Raw genomic sequence first — 13,488 nt, 5'->3', positions numbered from 1 at the left:
AAAGACAGAGCAGAGAGAGAGAGAGAGAGAGAGAAAAGAAGAAGGAACATAGTAATTAAAGGACTGGAACGAAGGAAGCAATGAAGAGACAGTAAAGGAGTTCATAAACGAAAAAATGAAGATAGGGGCAGAAGTAGAAAGAGCACATATGATAAAGGGGGGGGGCAAGAACACAATAATAGTGGCGACGATGAAATCGATGGAGGAAAAGATACGGATAACGAAGGAGAAAAGCAAATTGGAAAAGGGTGTATACATAGACGAAGATCTGACGAGAAAAGAAAGGGAAGTACAGTTACATATAAGAAGGGTAGCCAGAGAAAGAAGGGAAAAGAGCGAATATGTAAAGATAGGATACAAGAAACTAAAAATAGAAAACAAATGGTACAGATGGAACGAAAATGAAGAGAGGCTGGAAGAAGAAAGATAGAGAGGGGGAGAAAAATGAAAATAGGGGGAAAGGGGGGTTACAAAGGGGACGAAAACGTACTTCTGGAATGTATCAGGGCTAATAAGCAACAACAGGGAGGTGTGGGAATATCTGAAGACATTCGACGTGATCGGACTCACGGAAACATGGATAAAGGAAGGCAAATGGGGAAAAATTAAAATATAGACTGCCCAAAGAATTCGACTGGAAATGCAGGACAGCAATGAGAGTAAGGAAAAAAGGAAGTGCAAAGGGGGGGGGATAATAACGGGTATAAATAAAGAACTAAGAGAAATAGAATATAAAGAAATAAGTGATAATATAGTTGAAAGAAAAATAATATACAATGACAAGACATATAGAATAATGATGGTTTATAATCAAGATACAAAAGGGACATGGAAAAAATAGAGGAAAGAGTAGACGGAAGAGAAGAGGAAGTGATGATCATCAGCGTAGACTGGAACGCAAGAACGGGAAAAGAGGGAGACAAAAGACAAGACAGTAAACATGGAAGGAAGAACACTGCTAAAGTATCTGGAAGAGAGAGGCTGGACGATAATCAATGGCAGAGATAAAGAAGGAGAGGAGTGGACCTATATTGGGGAGAGAGGAAACTCAGTAATAGACTATGCGATTGGCAATCAGGAGGCGACAGAAGAAATAATTGACATGAAGTAGGAAAAAGAACAGAGTCGGACCACATGCCGTTAGAAATAGAAATAGGGGGCTGGAATTACAAAAAAATGAGGAAAAGAAAGAAGAAGAGAAGGAGAAAAGAGAATGAACAAACGGAAGTGTGGAAAAATACTTGGAGGAATGTAAAGACTGGACCTACAATGGAAGAACAGTAGACGAAATGTGGACAGAAATCAAAAAGAAGATAAACGAAGCAATGCCAAAGAAGAAAGTGAAGATGAGGAAATGGGGCATGGGAGAGAAAGTGTGGTACGACAAGAAGTGGAAAGAGAGGAAAAGAGAGATAAGAAGGAAAGTGAGAAAGTTTATGAAAGGAAAATGCAGTAGAGAAGCGCTCATAGAGGGGAAAAAGGCATTCAAACAGTGGTGCAAACAAAGAAAGAAAAGACACGAAGAAGAAGAAATGGAGAAAATCAAGCAGATCAAAACAGAACAAACAGCGTGGAAATACATAAATAAATGATACAATACTTCTTAATGATACAATAAGGTTAATTGAAAATACTTATAAACTATAAACAACAATGTGATATTAGTAGTGTAAATAGTTATAATGTAAATATTTTTAAATGTCAGAAAATGTTAATAAATCATGCCAAAATTTCAAAATTTTTATTTTTCCTATTAAATTGGGATTGCATCACTGATTAAGTTTTATGTTATAACAATTAGAGTTTCAAAAATAAAATAGAATCATAAAATAATTACTTCTTTATTCATAAAGCATTACTACAATAACCTTATTTTATTAACTGAATAATGCTTAATAAATATTATTAAGTAAAATGAAATTTATGAGAGTACTGTGTATGTTTTATTAACTTTCCTTTGACATTGCATTTTTTAACAATCAACATATGTATTTATAAATTAATTAAAGATTTAATTTCTGTACTTTTGCTTCAAAGGTGGAATATACTTACGAAGACAAACTCAAGGAAAACAACTCAATAGCTTTCAATAAGCTATGCTTTGTTACAAGTTGAGGTAATTGTTTACATCTTTGTGGCAACAGCAGAGAATGACAGTATTCAATCGGACTAGCATTAATTGCAATTATATCATCTTTGTCTGTATTAATTAAATTCATTATTTGTTCTTCTGACACAAGTTTTGTAAAGTTAAAGTCTTCCCCATTGAAAGGTTGGTTCATCGAAATAATATTTTCTGGAGATCTTCTTTTATAACCGCGATCAATATTTAGCTAAAATTAATAAAAATTGTCAGTATTAAATATTAAGAAAAATAAATATTATTTATTATAAGATTATTAATAATAAAGAAAATTTTTATATGATTAAAACAAGTTTGTATATGTTTTGTCAGAGGACAATATATAATTGGATTGTTCATATAAAACCTTTATAAAAATTTGTATCATTAAATATTTTAAACATTTAATGCCTGTGTCTAATGAATAGAAAATATCAGTACATATAAGAATTAATCTTATATAAAGTACTATTTATCTTCATCTTCTCCTTATAATGTATTTTTTCTTTTGTGAATCTGTTTTTTGATTTTTGGATTTAATGTCTAGATTTACATAAAATATTGTCCAATTTTTTTAACACCTTGTATATAACACCTTAAACAATTTACTGGCTTAGCAGTTTCTGGAAGTATGTATATCTCTCTAAATAACAGATGAATTTCAGTGTATTTATAATTCAAAGGGGTTTATTTACATGGTTAAGGAGATTCCCAAACCGCATTTCTCTGGTGATGAACTATTCAATAGGTTAACAAAGAGAAACATCATACAAAAAATTTCTGTAGAAAATTGTGGCATATTACAAACATTACGAACTTTTTGACAATTTTCTTTTCGTAAAAGATGACAAATTTATAGAATTACAGATTATATATATATGTAATAATGTAAATGCTTAGAATAAATCGGACGATCGATTCTGGAAAATCGAGTTTATTTTGAGAATAATTAAATTCAATACAAGAACAGTTAATAACAAATCCACTACAAATTTTACCTGGAAAATCGATTTTCTAAGTCCTAAATTACATTTCTTCTCTCGTGATCTATTCTATTCATACAGTTACATATATATATTAGGTTGTCCGAAAAGTTTCATTCGTTTTATAAGGCAATAATAGATGCACAATGTTTTTTGTTTTATATTATTTTATTGAATTATGCACGAACATAATAATAGAAATATAATGGAATGTGTCATACTTAATTCAATAAAATAATATAAAACAGAAATTGTTGTTCATGTATTATCACCTTATGAAACGAAAGAAACTTTTCGAATAACCTAATATATATAGAACTATAGAATTTATAAATTTATAGATTTTTAGGCTTTTTAATAAGATATTCCAGTGGTGAATGTGTCAAAAATCGATTTCCTCAAAAATTTCACGCAAAAAAGTAGCTTTTATGTTTTGGATATTTTAATACCTTCTATATATAATAAATATAGTATGAAATTTTAGAATTTGTGTTAATTTGAAGTATCGTTCAATAATGTGACTTACAAAGTAGTTGAGTGAATTCGAGCTCAATATAAGATCAATTATTTTTTAGATGAGAAAAAAGTTGAAATTTGATATAAGATGTTTTTTTGGTACTATCATATGGCACATCATTACATAAATTTGGTTGGAGGACTCTTTTGACCCCGTTCACTCGCTATACCTTTTAGATAAAAGTAGCTTTAGATAAAAGCTACCATTTTACTAATTTTCAATTTCTTATGATGTTTAGATATTTTGCAAATTTTTAACCACAATTTTTATGGATTAAATTACTGGAAGTCATATTCACAAGGCACAAGTATTCCAAGATCTGGTTAATGACTAAATGTACAAATGAAGGTGCAACATCCCATTGGGAGATAAAGTATATTATTGGCAAACAGATACAGGTACAGGTACAAGCTTATGAGTACAGAAGTCTTCCAACAAAGTCTCAGCCACCATAAATGTCCGATGCTGAGAAGATAGACAAAACTGTGTAGGTTCGGCATGCCATAGGTAACCACATCATTGTTCAAATCAATACCAACTCATTTTGCCAACTAACACTCTGGCAACGCACACATGTTAATCTTTTTTGCAAAAAGATGTTAACGAGATGCTAGTCACAACAATTCAGTAATAGGTGACATTTATAGCAGCGATGCATGTTTAACCATTTATGACGGATATACTCATCACGTCAAAAAAAGGCAATATTTCATGTTATAACAATTCATGTCAGCAATAAAATTAAAAAATAAAACAGTCATTTCATTATAACTTAATTCTATATTATAACAGCCACACATACTCTGTATTTGGCCATTATACTTCATCGCTTACTTTCTGTGACACATTTTAGGTATACAATTTTCAAAGTTTTCAAAGAAGGCGCAACAGCTAACTGGTTAATCAGCAATTGTATACTCCAATGAATGTACCATGGCGCGCAATATGATTTTTTTCAAATATTAAATTTTCTAACAATGCACCCTATGGGCATTAAAGTACTGAATACTACAGTATTGTAAATTTATTTACTATGCAAAAAAAGACAATGTTATATTTATGATTGTATATATCTTTGATTATATATATTGTATATATCTTGTATATTTGACCTTTGCTCTTATAATGGAATACTTTTGCAGAGTGAGGATCTTCCCATATGCAGAATTTTAACTAAATCAGTAATACAAATGTCTTGCAGTTCCCATGTTATTTGTTGATGAATTTACATATATATGAATCAATAGAATTGTTTTTTTCCTTTCATTGTGTTACAGTTATATTAACTAAGTCATACTAGACTAACTTAACACATTAGCACCGTGACTCACATATATGTCATTTGAATTCCTTTGCTAGAATCTAAATGATATATATATATATATATATATATATATATATATATATATATATATATATATATATATTAGTTTCTAAATGCTCTGATGCCAATGTGTTAAAAGATTATAAGTTCTTTGAAATACAATAGGGGCGAGAGACATTATGATTCTCATAATTATAAATCATAAAACATTAAATAATTTTAGTTCATCAATAGATATATATTCCTAAAAGTATAATACATTGATTAATAAATAAACAATCCTGATATTGTATTGACAATAACAAATATATATTCATTGCTACTTCTTTAACTGTTATTTTATATATGATTTTGCACTATAAAATTAATTTATATAATTTTACTCTTATAAATATTCCTAGAATAAACAATATTATCTATATTATATTATTAGATATAATTACAGTTACATAATATTTATTTCATTTTTATTTTTGTAAATTATCACTGATTTTGTAAATATTTTTGTTTTATCTGCTTATTTTTATTTTATAAGTTATCAACAAAATGTACTTGAGAGTATTAAAACAAAGAGATAAGCATATGTAACCAGATTTACATGTACTTTTGTATTAATGACATTAATACACAAAACATATTTGTAATTATTAAAATTTGAACTAGAAAATTATCTCATGAATATTTATGCAAGAGATGGTAAAATTAAAGCATACATTTACACATATGACAAGTGAACAATAAAAACATGTAAAATATTTTATCCTGTAAATTACTATATTACTTAAACAAAATTGTAACAATTAAAAAATATTTGAAAATAAATTAAACAAATATTTATTATAATTAATTATTTAATAACATTACCTGGACTAAAAAGTGATATTTGCCTTCCAATATTTTTGAATCTTGAATGTTTAATATATAACGAAACACTCCATTTTTCTGGGCTTCCATCCACTTTTCTTTTAAAACCAAATCAAAATTAGATTCCTCATCTTTTTTAATATCTTTACTACAAGCACAATTCGTTTCAGTAGAAGAATTGCAGGACATGATTGTGTCGGATTTTGTTATGTAGATTTAAATAATATGAAATCATTTAGCACAACTAACCACAGCCTATTTTAGGTATAAACCATGTGGTGATCTAAACATAACCTAGTTAATATTCTACGTAATATATATATATATATATATATATATATATATATATATACATATGTATGTATGTACTTCACCATAGATTTCCTGCGAAATTAAAAGATACTGACACGATAAAAAAATTATAATGCAGTGAGTTAGAATATGCAATAGTGAATACAATACATGTAAAATGAATTTATACCATATTTAGATTAACTAGTTATATTTATTGTTTTCTTGTGTATCATAATTACTTAGATGAAGTGAGAAGTGTTGTATAATATTAAATATTTATTTTGTATCTTTTATCTTAGGTATTTTACTCTACAATATGATAGTATTACATAATTTTTTTTACATTAAGATCTTATTAATAATATCATTGTATTACTGTAACACTAGTTACAAGAAAGTTATGATACAACTTTTTTTAAGAATTAAGGCATGATATCTTTATTATATTAGAAAATATGTTTAACCCTTTGCACTCCAAATTTTATTTCAATTTTGTTATCAGCAGCTCCTAACGCTTCTAAGTGTTTTATTTGAAATTTATTTTAACTAAAAAATAAGGCAATTTAAATAAATAAAGGAAGAAACAAATTCACTTAAATACCAGTTTTATTCACACTATTGTTGTATTTTGTAATTTTTAGGCGTATGATATATCTTGAAACAATTTCCAGGATGCAATCCTTGTTTTCTTTCACACATTTCACAAAAAAAGGTGGAACTGAAAGAATGTCGAGTGGGACTCAACAAAGTAGCTCCTGAAATAAAAACTGCTGTTGAGTCACACTCGACATAGGAGTGCAAAGGGTTAATACATTAATAAAAAATTAATAATACAAAATTTAACAAAGAAGAAATTAAAAGAAGACATTAAATTATATTTAAAATTTGTATTTCATATTGAATTTTTTGATCTCTGTTAAAAGTTTCTCATGGTAGTATTAAAGCTAGTAAGTATAAGTAAATAAAGATAATTAGTTTAAAAATTGTTATTTTAATGTTTGATCTCTGAATTAATTTTTTCATTTTGATGCTAATTTGAAATTTTATTAATTTTAAATGAAATCTTGTATTAGATTTAACTTTTGTTGAAAAATATAAGAGAACATTTTTTTCTATTGTAACTTTGGGAATATTTTGATTACAATTTTTTTCTATTTTCTTTTCAATATTATTTTTACTATCTGATATTAGTTATGAAAATCATTGTTAAAGCTTGGAAACGCGCACGTCGATTATATTAACTATTCGTTACAAACACGCACAAGGGCCGACTTCCGAAAATATGCATGCCTAACCGAATAGAATAGTGGAAAACCATAAATAAGGGAAGAGAATAAGAAGCGTATCAACGCTATGTTACAAACAGCACGCCAGCGACATCCATATACCCATTCATCAAACACGCACAAATGTCGAAGGACACTTGAATTCCTTTCTTTCTTTTTTTTTTATTTATTAAAATTTACAATCAATTCTCGCATTGAGAATTTTCAGTAATTTTTTCTGGCGTGGCGCAGTGACATGGCTAATTATTTATAATAAGTTAATACTTATTATAGATAAGTATAATTTATAAGTAAGTATTATAAATAAGTAAATATTACTTAATTTAAATAACTAATTGAATCTAGCGTTTAGGTCTAGCGGGTAGTGTCTCTTCAGCCTGCGGATCTGATCCGACGTATCAAATAGTCTAGTGATTAGGGGTTTCGGTGTTTGTTGACTCTTTTGCTATATCTGTCGCTATATTTTTCTATTTCCTCTTTGACTGTTGGTATCTTGAGATCGTCATGTATTAGTTCGTTGGTGACATACCTGTTAATTGATGTAGGTTTGGGGTTGATAATTAATCGATTCACACAGATTCGATTTTCTCTATATATTTCTCCGCCTCGTACAACACGTCTTAACTCACAGGATATACTTGGTCAATTAACACGTGGTCGACTTCTAAGACAAAAGAGCGTCGCTAGAAGTCGTACCAACTTAGCTTGTAGTAACTAGCGATCATACCAACCTAACTTTTCTCAACAATACCAGGGTGCATTTATAATGGATCTTAGCGTTTTCCATTGGAAGCGTTGAAGTATTTCAATGTTGGAATTATTTCTTGTTCCCTATAGTTGGATTCCGTTGGATGCCGTATTCGCTGGCATTTGTGGCACTGAGTTATGTCATCCTTTTTTTTTATTATTTTTTCCCATTTTATCTTGTAGTAGTTAAAGTAGTTTATTTTTAGTAGGTTGCTTGTATTGCTGTTGGGGGATAGCTGTATTATGTAGATTGGGAGCAATATATTGTTCTCCCTTGATTTTTTTGTCGTAAATCGTGAGACTTTTGTAAATTGGACGTCGTCTATTTGTAGAGCTTGTAGGTCTGTGAGTATTTCTGTTTCAGTGTAGTTATTGTCTAGACCTTTTAACAAGTATGTATGGTGTTTCTCTGTTTTGGGTGTGTACGTGTAAAAGGTTGTGTTAGCTGAGAGGAGTATTTGTTTTGCTTTGTGGAAATCGGGTAGATTTCGGAGGTAGAGTGCATGTTTACCTGAGTGTATTCTTTTAATATGGAACTGATTGATGCCCGCTACTTTCTCTATGAGCGTTACCGTGTCCTTGGGGTCTTGTAGGAGTATGTTTATGGGTGGTGGCCTGTTGTCTTTTGTGGTGGGTGGGGTGCTCGTACGCTCCTCCGCGGAGCATCCGGTGGGGCGTCCGTCCGGTGCTCGGTCCCCCCTTGGCGGTGTTGGAGGCGCCGGGCCTCCTGGGTTGTACGATGGGGTCTGTCGCCCCTGCAGTGTTGATTGTTTTGGTGGTATGGTGGGACTGTGTTTTCCTATTTTGCCTCGTAATGTTTCGTTTTTCTTTTTTATTTGTTCTAGCGTTGAGCTCGAAGTAGAGTAGTTTGATGGTCCCGGTTGTGGATGAGGCTCTGGTTCAGATTGTAGTATGCTGAATCTGTTTTTTGTTATGATTGCTGGAGGCGAGGTTGCTCTTACGGGCTTCATGTTTTTCATTAGGCGGTTATTTATGATTATTTCGAATATTTTGGTTATGTTGGTTAGGAGACTTATATATCGCAGGTTTGAGGGTGAGAAGCGGTCTTTATTTTCTTTTCTTTTGTGATGGCTGCTAATATTATTAAAGAGCACTGTTTAATATCATTTTATTTTGTTGGTTAACCGTTTGAGCAAAATGTTCGGGACGTCGTCGAAAGCGGATGATTTTTTATTGTTTAATTTAGAGGAAATGATTTTTAGTTTGATTATAATTTGTAAAGTAGTTTATTTCTGTGTCTGGTTGTTTGGGGTTGTCCGAGGTGTTTTCATTAGAGAATATGAAGACTGCCTTATTTAGCGATATGTCTCGCTCTATTTTATTTTTCAGTTTATTTGTTTCGGAGATAATAATTCTCGGCCCAGGTGATCGTTGTGTGTGTCTGTTTTGGAAAAGTGAGTGCCGATAACGTATAGTTTTTCCGTTGTTTTACATGTTGTGAAATAACTAGACTCCATGTTTTTATTGATGTTCTGTATCGCTATACCTGCATCTTGGAGGAGGGGAGCTTTCTCTGGAGGTAGTTTGAAAGAAGGGATAGAGTTAGATTCTTTTTACCTAAAAATTTGATTTGTCTGTGGGAACATGCTAGCTGAGTCTTTTTAGACATATTTTTTTTATTTTATTTATCTTCTCTTTTTGTCGTAAGAATTTTGTTGTACTTTAGATTGTTTATTTTGGATAGTATGTAGCTTTTGTCTCGTTGTAGCTCGTTGTTGCTCGCTTTCGCAGTCAAGGCGCTATTTTAGAAGGGTACTCCAATAGCCAAAACGATTCTCTTCAACATTCGTAGCAGTATTTCTAATTTCCTACGCTACGAGTTCCTTGTAAGGATAATTGACGGATTTTAACGGCCCGAGCGGTCGAGCGCCACTCTTACCCAATTACATCGAAGCCTCGCATTCACCCAGGTATCGTTCACGCTCTTCCAGCGAACGATCTGCCCCGCACTTGGAGCGTATTCACGCAGTAAACGCCATCTTGCGGGCGAATATGCCGCGTGACGATTTTCTTGAAAACCACCAATCAGCGTGCGTATTTGGGGTCCTCCGTTTCGAGCCTTGTTGGAGTCTAACAACGGTATCGGCAGTCTCGTTCGAGTAGTTTAATCGTGAGCATGTAGCAGCGAGTCAGTTTCCGTGCGTTCGAATCGCTAAACGTGGACTAAAGAACCGTTTCAATCTCTTAGCGCTCTTCAAGCGCTCGTGCAGGTGAAATCGTTTCGTCAGTCGCAACGATCAGTGATACTTTTCTGTGCTAGCTTCTTCGATGAGTCAATATCTTGAAGCATTCGTGGACATGGCTGCAAGCGTTGGTGGAGACAGAGTCGTTCCATCAGGCGTGACGATCAGTGGACAGTCCTGTGCGAAATCTTCAATTGTGAACAGTATCTCCAAGCATACGCGAAGGTAAGTATCATTTTAGTGAGCGAACGATTAGTAAACCGTCTCGTGCTGGTCTTTCAATTGCGAGCGGCATCGTCACGCGTGTATCGTTAATCATTCGTATCGTCGTACGATAATTCAGTCGCATTCGTTCAGTCGTACATCGCGTCGCGGCATTCGCTTCAGTTGCTTCGTATCGCATAATCGTCCGCAGTAAGTATTCCTAAATTTCGTCTTAATCGTCGAAAACAATTTGAAACTTTCTCATTGTTTGTTCTTTTTTTCTTTTTTTTTTTTTCCGAGTTTTAACTTCGTCAATTGTTCTTCGCGCATTGAGTCATTACTCTCCCTCGTAAATCTGTCACCCAAGATTAATTCGACGGGGAACGAGTTACAGAGCGCGGTATCGTCCGATATCAGAGACACACGCGCATGTTAGACGTATCGTTGTTTCTTTAACCGATTGAGTACCAAGCAGCGTGATCGCGGTGTTTAGATTTTATGTCGAAAAGTCCCAGTACATTTGAACGCTACGGACGACTGACGGTATTTTGTATTTCATTGTTATCTTAATAATTTTTATTGAACAAAATTTGGAATATTTATAAACTAATAGTACGCATATATAAAAATATAGATGTATTTCATAAAAATAACACATATGACGAGCGCTATTGTGCCGCTTGTTTCTCTCGCGATCGATTAAGGGGTTATCCTGCCGTTCCGGACTTTTCCACTGTCACGTGAAATAACAAAATAAAAAAAGGAATTTGAGGTGAAAAATAAAAAAAGAAAACTTTATTTTTTTTTCTTTCCAACAACAATACACTTTACAATCTACTTCTGAACTCTAGGCGTGACTTTCTAAGACTGACTCTTACGATTTTACTTTCGATCGGATCCGATTACTTTCTTTTGTCATCCCTCAACATCCATCCCCACCGTCCATGCATTTGCTAGGCGTCCGCGATCGTTGCCACGTGCTCTTTCTTCTAGAACCTTCGGTGGAAGGACCGTTGGGATGTTGATGGTTCATTAGGCACTTCAGCGATATATTAGGTTAAGTAAAAAGTTCTGAGCGTTTTTCGCTAGATGTCTTTAGTGAGCCATATCTCACGATGTGCACATCGCATCGAGTCATAGTATACACCGATTTCAAGGTGATATTACGCATCAAAAAGGTTCTTTGTCAGTTTTGTGTTCGGTGAAGCCAGTTGTGTGTTACAGCGTTCGAAAATGGAGATAAAAAAAGAGAAAATTCGATACATTCTTCAGTACCACTACGACCAAGGTGAAAAGGCGGAGCAGGCGGCCAAAAAAATTTGTGCTGTTTATGGACCCAGTACAGTATCGAATGCAACAGCAAAGCGGTGGTTCCAACGATTCCGTTCTGGTAATATGGACGTCGAAGATGAGGCACGCTCTGGTAGGCCAATCGTCGAAAATGTGGATAAAATCATGGAAATCGTCGAGTCGGACCGGCATGTGAGCACTTATTCCATTGCCCAGGAACTGAAGATTAGCCAGAAAACCGTTTGGAACCATTTGCATAAGGCTGGTCTCAAGAAGAAGCTCGACGTATGGGTGCCACATGAATTGACGCAAAAGAACCTTTTGGACCGAATTGATGCCTGCGATTCTTTGTTGAGACGTAACGAAATCGACCCATTTTTGAAGCGGATGGTGACTGGCGATGAAAAATGGGTCACATACGAGAACAACAGCCGAAAAAGATCGTGGTCCAATCGCGGTGGGCCGGCCCAAACGATCGCCAAGCGTGGATTAACGGCCAAGAAGGTTTTATTGTGTGTTTGGTGGGATTGGAAGGGAATCATCCATTATGAGCTGCTCCCATCGGGGCAAACACTTAATTCGGACCTCTATTGTCAACAACTGACCAGACTGAAGCAGGCGATCGACCAGAAGCGGCCAGAATTGGCCAATAGGAAAGGTGTTGTGTTCCATCAAGACAACGCCAGGCCGCACACATCTTTAACGACGCGTCAGAAGCTCCGAGAGCTTGGCTGGGAGGTTCTATCGCATCCGCCGTACAGTCCAGACCTGGCACCAAGCGATTATCACCTTTTTAAGTTTTTGCAAAATTTTCTTGATGGTACAAAACTGGCCTCAAGAGAGGCTTGTGAAAATGAGCTGGTCAAGTTTTTTACCAATAGGGACGAGGACTTCTTCAACCGCGGAATTATGAAATTGCCTTCAAAATGGACAAAAGTAATCGAACAAAACGGCGCATATTTAATCTAAATCGAATAATCTTGACTATGTTAATTTCATCGTCGAAATAAAGCGAAAAAGCGCTCAGAACTTTTTACTTCACCTAATACATTGTCGCCGAGTGCCGCCACATCTTTATCTCTATCGTCAGTCCGTCGGATTTGAAGTATGCCGATCGTGACACGACCCCTTTTGGTTTTTCAAAGACCCCTGGGGCTCGAACGGTTAAATTATGTCAATATTATCAGCAAATAATTATTTTTCTATTTACTCTATATGATTTTCGAAACATTGAAAGATCATTATTACTCGACTACTTCAATATTGATTACGATACTTTTTTAATTGCGGTTAAATTTGTCACTACTGGTGTGAGAGACTGTAAAATTGATTCGAAATAGTATTTTACAGAGACTGATGAAACCGATGAGTTAGATATTTATATAATTAAAAGTTATTTCTATTTCTGAATTTTCTTTCTGAATATTTCTTTTAAATACTATTTTAAGTAGTTGTTGGTCTACAGTACGAATAAAATATTTTGAATATGTAGTAAAAAATAAACTATCTTTATTTTCACAATGTGGTATATAAAATAAAGTATTTTATCTTTGTATTGTAAATAGTGTTTAAAATGTTTCTTAACGATGAAAATAGATTAAGCAGAAGAAGGTTAATATCAGGATGCAAGAAACCAAAATATTTAGAAATTAA

At 33.4% G+C, this 13,488-nt stretch overlaps 1 protein-coding gene across 1 annotated transcript; it reads right to left on the bottom strand.

Moving 5' to 3' along the window:
• Nucleotides 1-1,825: 1,825 nt before the first annotated feature.
• Nucleotides 1,826-6,638, bottom strand: LOC117213283 (GDP-D-glucose phosphorylase 1-like). The gene is made up of 3 exons (XM_033458652.1): nt 6,374-6,638; nt 5,811-6,090; nt 1,826-2,333 (listed from the first exon to the last, which is right to left on the bottom strand). Exons 2-3 carry the CDS (start codon nt 5,997-5,999, stop codon nt 2,049-2,051), a joined length of 474 nt encoding a protein of 157 aa, XP_033314543.1. The 5' UTR covers nt 6,000-6,090; nt 6,374-6,638; the 3' UTR covers nt 1,826-2,048.
• Nucleotides 6,639-13,488: the final 6,850 nt, after the last annotated feature.

This window comes from Bombus bifarius, unplaced genomic scaffold (assembly GCF_011952205.1).
Source record: "Bombus bifarius isolate JDL3187 unplaced genomic scaffold, Bbif_JDL3187 scf7180000008630_frag, whole genome shotgun sequence".
Classification (NCBI taxonomy): Eukaryota; Metazoa; Arthropoda; class Insecta; order Hymenoptera; family Apidae; genus Bombus; species Bombus bifarius.
This window is presented reverse-complemented; position numbering and strand designations above follow the sequence as displayed.